We start from the raw sequence: 17,640 nt of genomic DNA on the forward strand, positions 1-17,640 counted from the left end.
CAGTTGTCCTCCAGACTTCGTGGTGGGAGGATGTGTCACCTCGGCTCCTCATTTATGGTATTTGTTTTCTTATTTATCGTTCTAATTTACATTTCTTTGGCAGGGATGTGTATGTTCCTCGGCGTATATGCGCTGGTAGTTTATATTAATCAGTATTTAATGTATTATTGACAGGCCACCAAAATTTTTTTTAGTGATAAAATAAATTAAAAATTATGAAAAAACAATATTTTCTTACCAAAAAAAAAAATAGTACATAATTCTGGCAACATGTTAATGGCATCGTCTTGTTTCTATCATATTTGTAAATATGTTTTTCCAGAAATGTAATTTTTTTTTGCTCCTGCGGTCAGCAATTAGTTTTTTTTTTTACTCTAAAAATTACGATTTTTATAAACTGTTCCTCGGGCGGGGATAGAACCCGCGATCCGTGGTGCAGTTCCTTTGCAATCGCGCCGTTACAATTTCACGTCATTACGATTTCGTGAGTCGGGTCGTGATTTTTATGGTTTAATTTTAAACATAAATCCTGTGCGGACTAGAGTGAAAAAGAACGGTGAGATTATACCTGGGCATCCCGCAGGTTGTTAATGAGGACGGAGGTGTGCAACACGCTTACGTTTGGCGCGCCGTAACCATGGAGTTTTACATGAAATGTAATTAAGAATAACTCGGAAATAAGTTACTGGCATTGTTTTCCCTCCCGCACGAAGAGTATTTATAGGAGCATCGTGATTTTTTCACATGTTATTGAGGGATGATGCTTCTATTAAATTACATTGAGAGTTTGCAATATGCTTTACCATTTCGTTTATTAAATTTTTTCTCCCAAAACAGTCCTTAAAAAAAATACATTTCAACATATTGTATAATACAATCTATTAACATTTTGCTCAAATGTCCTTGTAATTAGATTACCTAACTTGTTACCTTTGAACTGATGTCGACTAGAACATTGTAAATCTTACCTAGTTTGTAGGAGGACTGACGTGACCTTTATAAAATATGGCACTAGTTATTTTCTTCTAATTGTAAGGAAAAATGGCGACTAAAAGCACAGTATCTACTTTTCAAATGCTGCTTAATTCTCTGTAAAAATTCCATTCAAATTGGACCAAAAGAAAAAAAAGGCAATTTGGCGCGTCGCCCCCTTAATGACCTGCGTGTAGTAGATACATTAAACCCCATTAACCAACCAACCTTCTGTACACAATACCCTTATTGCTAAACTAATATTATAATTAGGGGAGTGCTAAACCCGTAGGGATTGTACAGTGCCTGTGGGGGGGGGGGGGTTGGAAGGTATTCAGGCCTAATTCTGGGAACTGAAGTGCAGATCCAATTCCCTAGATCAAGAGCTCCTCACCAGCATCAAGGAGCCTCCCTTGAGGGGATTTGATGAATGTAACAAGGGGAAATTTTCTGGGTCTTCACCTCGACAACAAATTGTAATTCAACACCCATTTCCAACACAACAGAAATATCTAAAACGGCTGATATCATCTTGGAGATTCATTATTATGTACCTCAAACAGCACTATTTACATTACACTATTTACATTACACTGATCTACCCATAGTCTCAACTGTGCTATTTGTGTCTGGGGATGCACAACAGTAACTCACCTAAAGCCAGTAATGACCCAACAAAAAGCCGTACCAAGACTCACGAAATCTAGGCCAATGCGTTAACCACTGGCCCAGTGGCTAACACATTGGTCTGGAGTTTTAGGACTCGCTAGCCACGAGTTCAATCCCCATCCGTAACATGGTTTAAAAAGCTGCAGTACCAATGATCACACAGTCCACTACTAGACCCCCCCCCACTCTTCAGTGACCTAAACCTACTCATTATACAAAACATTTATACTACTGTGCAACCTACATTTGCAAAGCAAGAAATTCCAATATAAATCCCAACCTGAAGCACTTTCTTGACAGTTGCAACAGAACCCACAGACATAATACTAGGCACAAAAATCTCTGACATTCCCAGTGTCCAGCTAAATCTCTCTAAAAATTCAGTATACATAAAAAGGCCCAAAATCTGGAAAAAACTGCTGGAAATCTCCAGATCCATTGTCTCAGCCATCATTTTCAAAATTACTTTTAAAAAATGCCTTCTCTCCCTAACACCCCCCCCCTCCCCTCGTCAAGGGAGGTTCTATGACGCTGGTGAGGGGCTCTTGATCTAGGGAATTGGATCTGTGCTCCAGTTCCTTGAATTGAGCCTGAATACCTTCCATCCCCCCCACATATGCTGTATAATCCTATGGGTTTAGTGCCCCCCCCATAATTATAATCCCTAACATATCCCAACACCAACTAAATGTGTAAAAAGTACATAACCACAGTTTCAGTGTCACGAGCATATGTAAAACAATATAATCTTATTATGAATTATTATTATGTGAGTAAATTACCTGCATGATGTTTACAGGGTGTTACCTGAATTATGTGCAAGTAATTTGGGTGAGATAAGTGTGACTTAAGTCACAGTAGGTCACTGAACTGTAATTCCTTCGATGCCTAGTTCACCACTCACAAAAAGCTAGACCTAACATTAAATTAATAATTACAGTATTAAAACCAGCTACTCTGGTAAATCAAAATTGTGGACTGTAATTGACTAGGCTTGCTGGTTACACAAGAAATTTGTATTACCACTTACCATTTAATTAATGTACATGTATCACACCTCAACACCTGCCTGACACCTAGGCCCTACACCAGCCAGCTAGAGATCCAAATACATGGACTCTTGACACACTTTTCTGTGAGTGATGGTTGTATCTCTTCCGCTATCCACACGTAATTCTTGAGGTCCCACAAATTTCCTGTCCCATTTCTTCAGTAGGGGACATTAACATGGGTTCCTAATTACAAATTAAAGCCGAAACCCCCCCAATTGGCTTGGAAGATGCCGGATTAGCAGAATTCCCCAATGTTCTATTTTTCCATCCCTGTTGCCGAATTGTAAGGGCCTTCCACACTATTTATCCCAATTCTTCAGCAGGAATGTGTTGGCAATTTCTAAATTACAGATTGAGGCTGATATACACCAATTGACCTTCGAGAATGCCAAATTACATTGCATAATTCAGTCCAGTGTTCACACAATTATATGACATCACTCAGTAGCTCTTCGACGCCCCCCCCCCCCATTCGAAATTTCTTGAAAGGGTCAAATCAGCATCACATTTTAATTTAATTATATAATTCAAATTTATACATGCTTAATTTAGGAAAATTCAAAATTTTCCCCACAAGGAATTAGAGTGGGATTTCCCCTCCTCAAATCAAACCTGATTACCTTCCATTTCCCAGGTGCTTTATAACTTTGTTCCCCCTATGGGTTTAGCACTTTACTAGGGATTATAACTGTAGCATGGTTTGTCTCAGTAGTACAGGAAAAAATTTTAACTTTAAATACAGTGGTTAAAACTGCTTTTGAATTCGTTGGGACTTGTTAATGGTTCATCATGGACTGAAACTGAAGTTTCCTGGTCGTATTGTGGGTTAAGTAAATGAAACTAGATGTGATGAATCCTCTTCATGACATTCCCTTGAAACATTATCATTACATCTTATCATTCACTCCAACTTTTCAGTATTTATGTATCATTCCAGTACCATATTGTGAGTTGTGAATACAGTGTCTTGTTCATCATAACTATACCCCTCAAAGGATGTTCCTTGATGCTTCTGAAGGTTCTTGATCTAGGGAATTGGACCTGTGTGCCAGTTCCTTGAATTGAGCCTCCATCCTTTCCATGACCTTTGTAGGCATTTTGGTTCCCCTCCTTTCTCCCCCATGAATGGAATAGTGGACCCCCGCTTTACGATCAGCTCCCAATGCGACCAATTATGTAAGTGTATTTATGTAAGTGCATTTGTACATGTATGTTTGGGGGTCTGAAATGGACTAATCTAATTCACAATATTCCTTATGGGACCAAATTCGTACAGTACTGGCACCTAACATACTTCTGAAATGAAATAATATCATAAACTGGGGGTCCACTGTACTATGTATTTGAAGATACACAAAATTCAAAGGTAACAGTGTTTGGGGTTTGAGAAGTAACAGTTTGATCTAGGGAAGGGAAGGGTAGGTTCACTTCAAGGTACTACCTTTGAAGGGTGTTCTATGCAAATTGTCATACTTTTCACAACACGTAGGATATAAAATGCAGTGCATTTCAGATTACAGTAACTTTATTATGTACAAAAGTCAATTATAAAATATTTCCTTTTGGCAAATACGGAATCAGTGAGGACGATAAATTATAAATACAGTACACATTTACAGATACATCATTCCTTGATCCTCCATACTTCTGTCTCAAACAGTACAGTGACTTCATTACTCTTGCTACTGTTGGGTACACAAGATGGAGTTATGTGATGAGTATGGGGTGGGGGGGCAGGGTAAGGATATCGTGTGTTACAATCTTAATAAAATAGTGTGTGGGTTGTCATTTGCAGCTATGTAGTACGTACATAAATACTCTCACACCAGTGGAGTGGAAATAAATTGCAAGCCAGCAATATTCCTGCAGAGAAATTACCACCATTCATTTTATCTTTGCACTCAGTAATTACCCTGATAGTTGTGAACATGTGAACAAGTTTTTGTGGCATCTTTCTACTGGAATATTCTTCTTATGACCAGGTAATGGCATATGAGGGGTGAGTGTATGAAACTAGGGGCTACTCTACTGTACGGAACTTTTGCAACGGGATCGACAACTGTCAGTACCAAATATTTCATCGACTTGGAAAATGATGTTCTTGTGAAAAAAAAAAAAAAACTCGGAGCTACATTGAAGCCACACATCAATACATCTCATCACTGCTAAATTACTCATTTATACATTGGTTAGGATTCATTATGTGATTACTCATTTACAAAATAAAAATAAATGGAGCATTCAAAGAAAGTTGTCAAAATACATTCATGGGTCGTAATGACAACAAATATATTCCGTCCTAAAATTTGCAACAACCACCTTTTTCTGAACACTAAGTTACTCTAACCCAGTAGTGTGTTTACATTCTAAGTTTGAGGGCGAATATATTACGGAACACTAAGGACCTGGGACTTTGACGAGAGAAGGGAGGGTGTGTAAGTACGTACTTAGGTTGAGTGGAAGTCACCAACTATAGTATGGTGAAATGAGTATTGCCACAGTAGTTAGTCAAAGGCTTCAACTCTTTGATGTGTGTAAGACTAGTCCACTGCTGATATTACTAAATTTATTTGCTATAGACTTGGTGATATGGTAATAGGAATGCTACTGGTATAATACCCTAATGGACATCTGAGTCAGTGAGGGTGGTGGGGTACAGATAACCCACATGTGCATATTTCATTCACTTTTAGTCCACTGTACATAAAGAAATCAGATATTTAAAAACTGAACTCTGTTAAGTTATTCAGAGTAAAAAACACCTGAAGGATCTATGACTAATAAAAACTGAGTAATTTTGTTAAAACTGGCAGTGATATAAAATATTGCATTATATAAAACTAAAAAAAAAGTCCAAAACGTAGAATAAATGTTCGAGTATTTTTGAGTCATACAGTTGCATGATCAATTGTCAAAACTTCCATATTAAAGGCAGTGCTGCGTAACTCTTACAAGTTTAGCACTTGCCTATGAATATAATTATCCCATATCAGGGCATTTTGGAACATGGATATCTAAGTACAGCCTTAAAAGAAAAAAAAAAAAAAACACTGAGAAAATTGTTGACATATAACCACTGCTGCTATAGGTAAAGTAATTACCAGTTACATACATGTACCCACTATCAGTGAGTGTACTGTACATGTACTAGTTGAGTAATGTAGCAGCCCTTTGTGTAAGGACATGACTTATCACATCAAATGTGTGTAAATTATGCTACCAAAATGGCAAACATTATGGGAGAAGTATTTTTGTCGACGCATCCCTCAAACTGTATGTTTAGCCTAAAAAACTGAATTGAGAGATGCACGCTACATTATTCCCATTATAAGTATACTGTTTGCTTAAACCGTAAGGTTTTTATGTACTAGAAAATTTCTAATTGTACAGTTGACAAAATATCTCGTATATTACCGTTACTGCCTTTTATCCAATCCCAGTTAACCTCAAAGTCCTAATAACCTTTAACATGTTCCCTATAATTTTCTAACAATTTGAATTTACAAAAGGCACTTGGAACAACACCAAAATATTGTTATATGGCAAATGTGTGGTTGAAACAAACATTAAGCGTTGCGCTGCCGTCACATCTGGAAACGAGGCAGTGTTCTTTTATATTGCTGGGTTTGAGTTAAATCTCATATTACAAAAACATAAGTTTAATATTTACTGGTTATAATGCCCCCTCTTCAAGAAAGCCGTATATAATTAAATTAGCAGTTGAGGTCCCATGTAGGAAATGAAACTTTGAGAAGTACACCCTGCAAGGGAGGGCTCTTGATCCATGGAAGTGGGCTATCCTACCCTTCCTTTAAGCCTGATGACCTCCCAATTCCCCACATGCTGTATATTCCTTTTAGGTTAAGTGCTTACCAATTTCACTGATTAGCAAGGTGCCAGGAATACCATTTTCCTGAGATATCAGAGTTAATGCAGCCTCTTCTCACTTATCAATGGAGTTCCATTCCTAAGACCACGTCAGTAAACAAATTCGTTGCTAAGTGAGGAGCATACTATAACGGTAGTGGGTTTGTGTCAACAATCATTGATATTCTTTTAATGTCACCTTTGCACCATTTATAACATTTCTGGTATATTATTAAATGTTTATACAGCAGTGTACTGTATATTGCAATAAACAGAATAGAGGAAATCAGCTCTAATATACATTATTTAGGTATGCATACTGATCAGAGAGCCCATTGTAAGTCCAAGTCGTTAAACAAGTACGTCGCTAAGCGAGGAGAGGCTGGACAACAAAGACTGTATTCACCGTTAGAAAACCTTTTTAAATACAGAATCCCTAAACATCTGTGCTCAATATTACAGCATATTTGCATATTCAGATTTGGAAGAACAAATGTTTGTTTTATTTCCAAATTGCTTGTGATTCACTAGTTAATTTTAAATAAAACCTTAAAAAAATTTATAAACATTATGATTTATTTAAAATAAAAATATTGGTTTTGTTAAATAATTCACAATGAAACATACTCACTTTACAAAAAATATGTTTCAGTTATCTCAAACTTTGCAATTTAATGTTACATAGACTACCAATATCAAAATGTTATTGCAATTCTTGGAAGAAATGTATTTTAAGTTAATATACTGACATGGTACCATTCTTTCTACTTTATATCCGTGGGTAAGTCCCATAAGCTCAATACTGAGGATCTAGTAATGGTTTTACTCATGACGAGGTACTTGCCATATTGGTTTCACCTGTGATGAGGCACTTGCTATAATAGTTATAACAATCCTCTTTCTTCCTCGTTGGTAAACCCAGACAGACTTGGTACACTATGTACAGGTCATATACCACTTGAACGGGAGGCAATCAGGTTCAGTCTAGTGCCAGTTCCCTGGATTAACAGCCACTCCCTTCAGAGTTTTACACACAAAAAAGGTATCTCTTAATTACCTCTCAACTCTCCTAATTATTGAGAGTTCCCAATTCTTTTCCTCGCATCAAACCGCCTTCTTCCCACACACACACACACACACACACTATTACCAGTACAACTTCAGTGCTTAACCATAATTATAACAGTCACCTTACCCCTCCAGTCTCTTTACCACAACTCACTAGACAAAGTTCTGCCAGATCCTTGAACATGTTTGCATTTCAACCCCACAGACTCTCAAAGATATGTACATATCTACAGTTTTAACACGGCACATCACACATACCCAAGATTGTCAAACAGCATTTCTAGCAACATGACATTAAGTGCTCCTCTTAAGGAAATATCATTTCCTTTATAGCTTACACTGTTTGGACCCACATGTCATGAATTCATCTCCTCCGATAACAGTATACTGTCAGTCATTATATACAAAGCATTGTTTACCTTTATACTTGACAAGAAAAAACTGATGTTAAACATAAAGGACAAATATCCATGGCCAAAGGCTATCACATACAGTGGTAAATGATTTTTTTTTATCCATAGGATGGTGCAGTAAAACAAAATGTTGTATAGATAAATATATAAATTAATTACCCCTGAAATTTTGTAAACACAAAAAAAAAAAAAAGTTTTAAGTCTGACTGCACCACCGCAACACACTAAACTACTGTACAATACTATTCTACACTGTTGCGCACAACTCATACCAACATGCTTCTAGGAGCCTCAGATTGTATAAACCTTAGAGTATGTTTTATCGTGAGCTACCACAAAATATATATATTTCTTGAAACAGGAGAGTCGGTGGCTACATTTACCTTGGCAAAGAGGGACTTGATCCAGATAATTGGATTTTTCCTTTGAACCTGATTGCCTCTTATTCCCTATACTGCCCCTATGGGTTTACTTCTCCCCTTCCCCCCAAAGTAATATATTAGGTAAAAGGACACAAGTGCAATTAATGTGACATTTTATTGTGGTAACGTTTCATTCTCCAGGAGCTTTATCAAGCTTGACAAAGCTCTTGGAGAACAAAACGTTGCCACAATGAAATGTCACATTAGTTGCACTTGTGTCCTTTTACCTAACATACTGCCGATAATTTTACCAACATTAATACAAAGTAATATAACCAGGACACCATCATTACATTAGACCAAATAATGCCAATATATAATGTAACTGGGCTTATTATATCATATAATACATGTTTTCATGAAGTGATCATGCTTATATCCAAGTAATTCAACAAATCCTCTCATGTAAATAAGAGGACATGTAGTTCATGATTCCGGGGAGGAGCTGAGGTTACAAACCTATCTTCCGAGAGGTTGCAGTGCTTGATTCACTAGGCATGTCTACCATATAGCAATTTATTATTGAAGACACTTGATCCACCAGGATTGGCATCATTTCATTGTATTGTTATAACTTCCTGGTGGAGAAATTCTCAAGACATCATAACCTATAATTTATCTTTATGTACATACTGTTGGTAGTTTCTTCCATTATACTGCCTCCCTTTCCTTGGAGCAAACCTCATTGCCTCTCAATTTCCCCAGGTGCTGTTCCCTCCTGTCCCACAGCTATCACCATGTGATACCAAGTAAAATAAGCAAGAATATTTACACTGAAATGCAAGAAACGTCAAAAATGATCGAGAAAGCCATGAAACATTTCAAATAGGTCTCTTGGTCCAAGGAATTGCATACCCTTCCTTGCATTAAACCTTATTACCTCCTGTTCCCCCAGGTGCTGAAAGCTCTTTTCAGGTCCACTACGTCCCCATCAATCAAAAATATAATTTATTCAGAGGGAAGCGCTAAACCCATAGAGAATGGGAGGCAATTGGGTTCTGTCCAGAAAAATGGAGAATATTTCCAGTTCCCTCGATCAAGGCACCTCTTTTGAGGGGCAGGAATATATCAATGTTCACCGAATGTATAAAAAAAATTACACCAGATGTATTAAGTTGCATTTGACACGGTTTACCTTAACCATTCAAGCAAGCAACTGGATAAAGATTAGAACAAATTGACATCTAATCAATTCATAAGATTTGAAGAATCAACCCAAGCAATTCAATAAACATATTCACAGCTGACCTACACTGGCATAACCAAAATACATTAATTAAATAACGAACCTATATACAAAGGCAATGATAGTGATGGATGAAGATAAAATTACCATGAAAGCTGATCACCGACTCCCCTGGGCCAGAAGTTCACATATTGATCAGTCTTATAAACACACCACATCTGCTTCCTTCATACAAATACGTCAGTGTATCCAACATACCCAGTAATCACACGTTTCATGTAAAAAAAAACATTTGACAAAATGCCTCCATGAGACCCAGAGGCTGATAAACCACAAATTATCACTCACGACTCGTGTCACTCATTCAGGGTGAAAAACCTTGACAATATGTAGTGTTCTTGACTCTCAAAACACTAAGATCTACATGTCATGGTACTCGAGAAATACATCACGTATTTCTCCATGTATGCACACCACCTGTATATATGTTGCTATACCCTATTGTGTGAAAATGAAATACCTTTGACAAGTCCACTGTGCAATACATTCACTACCTTTCAACATTTATGTGAACAAAGCTCTCCAGCTGATCCAAAATAATGCAATTGCTGGTGCTAGGACCACACTTTAGTCACTTTTTCTGACAAATTCACAGTATATTACTTGACTTTTCTATATATTTGTTTTCCAGTCACAAATCTCTATTTTCACCAGTGACATAGTTTACATTGCATTACCACTGTCTAAATAATATTGATAAAACTATTTTGCAGTTCTTAGGAATGTGTAGCAAGGAGGCGTGTTGTCATGAGCGGAAGAAACAACGAGACAACCGCTGCCACCAAGGACAAACTGGCTGACCAGGGAGAGGAGCTCAAGGTTAGTTCCTCGTTCTTAACTACTTCATTTTCACTACGGTCTGGCTGGCGCGTGTCTGGAAAAGAAAGTTTAAATTTAATGTTTGAATATACAGTACAACCAAAAACAGGGTTCCATTCCTCTTACTTAAAGGACATGTGCAGCTCAGTCTTTATACCATCCAAATATTCTTTATACCATCTGAATATTCATGCAACACTAGTCTACATTAACAAGTTAATACCATATCTTTTCTTATAAATATAATTTCAAAATTTTCTTGCAAATGGCATGGAGCTTTAAAACCAAAGAATTGGATCAGTCTTCCTTTTGATTCAAACCTGATTGCCTCCAATTTTCCCAGTGAAGTATGTTTTCCCAAGGGTTGAGCACCTCCTTCCCTCAGGGAAGGTTCCTTGATGCTGGAGAGGGGCTCTTGATCTAGGGAATTGGATCTGTGACTAGTTCCTTGAATTGAGGCTGAATACCTTCCATCCCCCCCACAGGCACTGTATAATCCCTATGGGTTTAGTGCTCTCCCATGATTATAATAATGAGCACTTCCTCATAATTAAATTTGCAATATTAGAGGCAAATATAAATACAGTAGGGCCCCGCTTATACGGCAGGTTAGGTCCCGGGCTGCTGCCGTAAAGCAGAATGCCATATTTTCCACATATTTATTTATTTATTATTATTATTTGGGCATGATACATAGTTGTACAAAAGAAATACAGTGGTTGAGTGTACATGCAAAAAGCCCCTTGTATGCAGAGCGTTGTGGGCAGGCTGAAAATTAACTTAAGATTAACTAAGCAATGATATATTCAGCGGTAAAAATACAGTAAACAAATAACATGAAGTACAAATGAGTATTTCAAATAAGAGGCTTTATAGTTGTACAAATTTGTAGCATACTTGATGAGTTACTGAGCATTCAAGAGAATGGAGTATTCTGTTTGATAATGTAATTACAAAAAAACTTAGTTTGATAGGGTCACAGGTTATACATTTATGAGATACAGTTAATCAGTATTTATTTAGTTGTGGGTGAGTAAGTGGTTTTTATTAAGAAGTCTTGAATTGATAAACAGACAGTGTTTCTTTTATATTCACAGATTTTTGGGCCTTTTATGTGCATTGCATTTTTACATAGTGAGAGATGGACACGAGGAACATCAAAGAGTGATCTGTGCCTTGTGGTCATGTGTTCTGTTGAGGTTGGTAAGGAGATGTTTGAGGTTTATATCTGAGTTAAGTGTTCTATGTATGTAGTAGGTACAATAATAAGTATGGATGTTTTGTACAGTGAGTAAGTTAAGAGTTTTGAATATTGGTGGAGTATGCTGCCTGTAGTGGGAGTTTATCATTCTGACTGCACCCTTTGTTGGGTAATTAAATGTCTGAGATGGTTTATTGTTGTTGAGCCCCATGCACAAATTCCATAGGTGAGATAGGGGTAAATGAGTGAGTGATATAGGGCCAGGAGGGCTGAGTGTGGAACATAGTACCGTATCTTCGATAGTATGCCTACGGTCTTGGAAATTTTCTTGGAAATGTGTTGTGTTTGAAATTTGAGTCTATTATCAAGGTGGATTCCTAGGAATTTTCCCTCTGTGAGCTTTGTGTTTGGTGATCTGTATATCATTACGTTAAGAGGGACATCTGTAGCTCTGTTACCAAACTGAATGAAGTAGGTTTTGTCAGTATTTGTCAGTTTGTTAATCATCATCCAGGTAGATATTTTCTGTAATTCAGTATTTACAGTATTGGCTAGCATGACCGGGCTTGGGTGAGAGAAGACGTATATAGTGTCATCTGCAAATAGTGTGGGTTTGAGTAGTTGCGATGCATTTGGTAGGTTGTTTATGTAAATGAGAAAGAGAAGAAGGCCAAGGATACTTCCCTGTGGGACACCAACTGTAATTGGCTGTGTGGAAGAGTTTGCTCCATTTGTGTACACATATTGGCTTCTGTTGCTGAGGTGTGACTTTAGGTAGTTGAGGGAGCGCCCTCTTATACCATAGTGCGACAATTTTATGTGCAACAAGTCATGGTCAACTGTATCAAAAGCTTTACGTAAATCAATGAAGATCCCCAATGGGACTTCTTTTTTCTCGAGTGCAGTGTATATTTGTTCTAGCATGTGTGTAATAGCATCATTCGTACTTTTATTAGGCCTGAACCCGAACTGAGAGGAGCTGAGTATGTTGTGGGAGATGAGGTAAGAATAGATTCACTTATGAATTAATTTTTCAAAGATTTTAGAGAGAGGGTGTAAGTTGGATACTGGCCTATAGTTATTCAAGTCTGTCTGATCTCCTCCTTTATGTATCGGGGTGACCCTTGCTATTTTGAGAACTGTGGGGAAGGTAGATGATTCGATGGATTTGTTAGTGTTGCAGTGATAGGTGACAGCACTTGCAAAGCTTTTTTATATATAAATCAATAAATCTTGTACAAGGGATGAACATGGAGAATATATCATAGTCAAATTTAAATCAAAAGACCTGCAAAGACCCCTCACAGTTATAAACATCTACAGAGTACCACAGTCAAACATTTATCACTTTAGTGAAAAACTAGGAAACATGATTACTGATGCACACATGAATAAAGACCACCTACTACTAACAGGTGATTTCAACATAAACATACTACATGACCAGGACCCACAAGTAACCGAATTCACAAACACAATGAGTAACTGCCTGTTGCTACCAGCAATATCCAAACCTACAAGAATCTCCGAGACAAGCATCTCCTTAATAGACCACATCTGGACAAACACCATATCCCCTTTAAGACCAGGCATAATCACAGACAACACTACAGACCACTACCCAACCTTTCTCATAACTAATCTGGGCAAACTACCACAAGACATTACTAAAGTAACCTTCAGACTACATAACGAGACAGCAGTTAACAACTTTATAGCAGCTATGAATAACATCGATTGGCAAAATGAGCTTGAAACATATACAGATATGAATGAATGTATAAATAATTTTCTAAAAAAAGCCCAATGAATCTACAACAGACATTGCTCCAGAAAAACTAAACAGATCACAGCAAAGAGACTGAATAATCCCTGGCTAACACCAAGCATCCTCAAATCCATTAACACAAAGCACAAATATGAAAAACAGTATAGAATGGGTCAAATAACTATAGAACAGTCAAGAAATTACTCGTCAGCACTTACCAGCCTGATAAGAAGGTCAAAAAAATTGTATTATGAAAATAGATTACATAACATCAAAGGGGATATGAAAAAAAACTGGAAAACTCTATCTGAAGCTCTTGGAACTAAAAAGTTATCCAAAAACAAAACAATCTAATTAACAAAATCAGATGAACCCCCACTCACTCCAACCGAAACAGCAAACAGACTTAATGTTTTCTTCTCCACCATAGGAAAAAATCTAGCAAACAAAATACCAAGCACAAACACCCGTCCATCAGACTACCTCATAGGTACCTACCCAAATACGCTATTCCTAGCTCCAACCAACCCCATATAAGTTACGCTCATCATAAACACCCTTAAAAACAAGGCAGGAGACATAAACAACTTGCCTGCTTTTATGTACAAAAAAGCTTCTCAAGTATTGTCACCAATTATTGCAACGCTCTTTAACAAATCCATTGAATCATCTACCTTCCCAACAATCCTCAAAATAGCGAGGGTCACTCCGATCCATAAAGGAGGTGACCAAGCTGACTTGAATAACTATAAACCAATATCTAACTTACCACCGCCCTCTAAAATCTTTGAAAAATTAATTCATAGTCGGATCTATTCCTACCTCGTTTCACACAACATATTAAACCCTTGTCAGTTTGGATTCAGGAATAATAAAAGCACAAATGACGCTATCATACACATGCTAGAACTAATATATACAGCGCTAGAAAAGAAAAGTCCCGCTGGGCATTTTCGTTGATTTACGTAAAGCTTTCGATACAGTCGACCATGAACTACTGTACTCCAAATTAATGCACTATGGTATCAGAGGCCACTCCCTCAACTACCTAAAGTCATACCTTAATAACAGAACTTAATATGTGTATGCAAATGATGCAAACTCCTCCACCCAACCAATCACAGTAGGAGTCCCACACGGAAGTGTCCTTGGACCACTCCTCTTTCTCATCTACATCAATGATCTACCGAATGCATCACAGCTACTCAAACCCATATTATTTGCAGATGACACTACATATGTATTTTCCCACCCAAACACAGTCATACTAGCAAACACAGTCAATGCTGAATTACAGAAAAAATCTGCCTGGATGATGACTAACAAACTTACCTTGAACACTGATAAAACCTATTTCATTCAGTTTGGAAACAGCTGCAAATAATCCAATTAACATTATGCTAAATGGATCATCAGTCACAAGACTCAGAGGGAAAATTCTTAGGTATCCACCTTGACAGTAGCCTTAAGTTCCGGACACACATACAACAAATCACCAAGAAAATCTCCAAGACTGTAGTCATACTATCAAAGATAAGGTACTACATTCCACAATCAGCTCTCCTGGCACTGTACCATTCACTCATATACCCTTATTTTACTTATGGAATTTGTGCATGGGGATCAACAACATCCAATCACCTAAAACACCTAATAACCCAGCAAAAGGCAGCAGTAAGAATGGTAACAAATTCCCACTCCCGCCAGCATACTCCACCCATTTTCAAAAGTCTGAATCTGCTTACCATTAAGAACATCCATACTTATTCATGTGCCTACTACACACACAGAACAATACACGCAAATATTAACCTCCACTCAAACTTCTCTTCACTAACCCAAACAGGACACATGACCACAACACAAGACACAGATCTCTTTTTGATATACCTCGTGTCCATATCACAGTGTAAAAACTCTCTGCACATAAAGGGCCCCAAAATATGGAATTCATTACCAGAAGATATTAAAGTAACCTAGTCTGAAAATCAATTTAAGACTCTTAAAAGCCACTTAATCACCCTAGACTAAATGCTAAATACTCGGTATACATTTACTCACCTATGTACTCCTACATCATAACTGAAACAATCACATTGAACCTTTTATCCATTGTTGACAAGAATATAATTGAATCATTGTTTTTCACAAAAGCATTTTAGAATATAAATACGTATATCTTTGTATTGTACAGATTTTTATTCATTTATAATTAATATTCTACTGTACAACTATGAAATAATTACTTTCCTACTGTACAACTATGATATACTACTTAGTATTAAGTATAATGTAAGCCAATAATGTTAAGTTGGCCCATAATGCCAAGGCATAATAGAGGCTCTCTTTGTATTGCAACCCACTATTGTATATACACAATCTCAATGTACTGTTTGCAAAGACATTAAATAAATAAATTTATTTATTTATTTATTTATAAATAAATAAATAAGGTATTTAAATCTTCTGTCTTGTATTTTAGTGTGTTGATAATAAGGGAGACTTCTGTTGGGTTAGTCGGAGCTAGGAAAAGTGTGTTCGGGTAGTTGCCAGTGAGGTAGTCATTGGGTAAGGTATTTGAGCTTGGGATTTTATCGGCAAGGTTTTTTCCTATGGTGGAGAAGAAAACATTGAGTCTGTTTGCTGTTTCAGTTGGTGGGAGTTGGGGCTCATCTGGTTTTGTTAGTTTGATTGTTCTGTTTTCTGATATCTTTTTTGTTCCTAGAATTTCAGATGGGGTTTTCCAGGTCTTTTTTTATATCACCTTTTAAGTTGGATAATCTGTTCTCATAATACAATTTTTTGCCCTTCTTATCAGGCTGGTTATGATTGATGAGTAACATTTTGTTTGGTCTCTGGTTATGTGACCCATTCTGTACTGTTTTTCGTATAGGTGCTTTGTATTTATGGATTTGAGGATACTGGGTGTTAGCCAGGGACTGTTCAGTCTCTTAGCTGTCATCTGTTTTTTTTTTTTTTAGGGCAGTGCTTGTTATAGAGGTATTGAATCTTTTTTAGAAAATTATTAATACATTCATCAATCAGTATTTGTATAGGTTTCTAGCTCAGTTAGCCAGTCGATGTTTGCCATTTCTGTTGTGAAGGTATTAATGGCTGCCTCATTATGAAGTCTGGAGGTTAGTTTAGTAGTGTCTTGGGGTAATTTACCTAGATTGATGATGAGAAAGGGTAGTGGTCTGGTATTATCTGTGATTATGCCTGATTTTAAAGGGGATATGGTATTGGTCCAGATGTGGTCTAGTAGGGAAACACTAGTCTCTGTAATTCTTGTAGGTTTTGTTACTGTTGGTAGCAACATGCAGTTACTCATAGTGTTTGTGAATTCAGTAATGTGTGGGTCCTGGTCTTGCAGGAGATTTATATTGAAGTCACCTGAGAGTAGTAAGTGATCTTTGTTCATGCGTGCATCAGTTATCATACTTCCTAGGTTGTCACTAAAACGAATGATATTTGACTGTGGTACTTTGTAGATGTTTATCACTGAGAGGTTTTTGTAGGTATTTGGATTAGAATTTAGCTATTATATATTCCCCATGTTCATCCCTTGTGCAAGTATTAGTGATACATTCTAGTTGGTCTGAGTAGTATATGGCTGTGCCACCCCCTTGTTGGTCTGGCCTACAGTTGTGTATGGCTGTGTAACCAGGAATGGCATAGACATCTGTAGTATCAGGCTTTAGCCAGGTTTCAGTTAGTGTAATGATGGACATATTGGCATGTAAGGAATTTAGTAATGCTATGAGGTCATCGTAATGCTTGCTTAAAGATCTGATATTGTAGTTAAATATAGTTATGTTGTTGTTGGCACTGAGAAGTGCCTTTGATTGTTCTGCAGTGTAGTAATTACAGTAACTGTTTGATTCATTTAAGTCATTAAATAAGAGGTTGGTATCAGGATCAATGCTTGTAATCATAAGATTTATAGTGAATCTATAATTAGAATTAAGTATAAGACAAAGTAAATATTCTAAAGCTAAAAAAATAGCACCTGAATTATTTTAAAAGTAAATATATGAACTATATTACATAAATGCATATAAATGCCAGATAAAAAGTTTACACTAACATATATTAAGTTAGTAATAGAACTATGCATTAAAAACAATAATAAGTAAAATACAC

The 17,640-nt window shown here is 36.9% G+C and overlaps 1 protein-coding gene across 2 annotated transcripts in view; it reads right to left on the reverse strand.

Moving 5' to 3' along the window:
* Positions 1-4,200: 4,200 nt before the first annotated feature.
* Positions 4,201-17,640, reverse strand: part of LOC128703881 (ephrin-B1) — a 109,428-nt gene continuing 95,988 nt past the window's right edge. For both annotated transcript variants that reach the window (XM_070104876.1, XM_070104877.1), the window contains exon 5: positions 4,201-10,583. In XM_070104876.1, coding sequence (XP_069960977.1) covers positions 10,426-10,583 — 158 coding nt within the window. In that variant the 3' untranslated portion in view covers positions 4,201-10,425. The remainder of the gene's footprint in view (positions 10,584-17,640) is intronic.

The sequence above is a fragment of the Cherax quadricarinatus genome, chromosome 95, assembly GCF_038502225.1.
Source record: "Cherax quadricarinatus isolate ZL_2023a chromosome 95, ASM3850222v1, whole genome shotgun sequence".
NCBI classification, from domain to species: Eukaryota; Metazoa; Arthropoda; class Malacostraca; order Decapoda; family Parastacidae; genus Cherax; species Cherax quadricarinatus.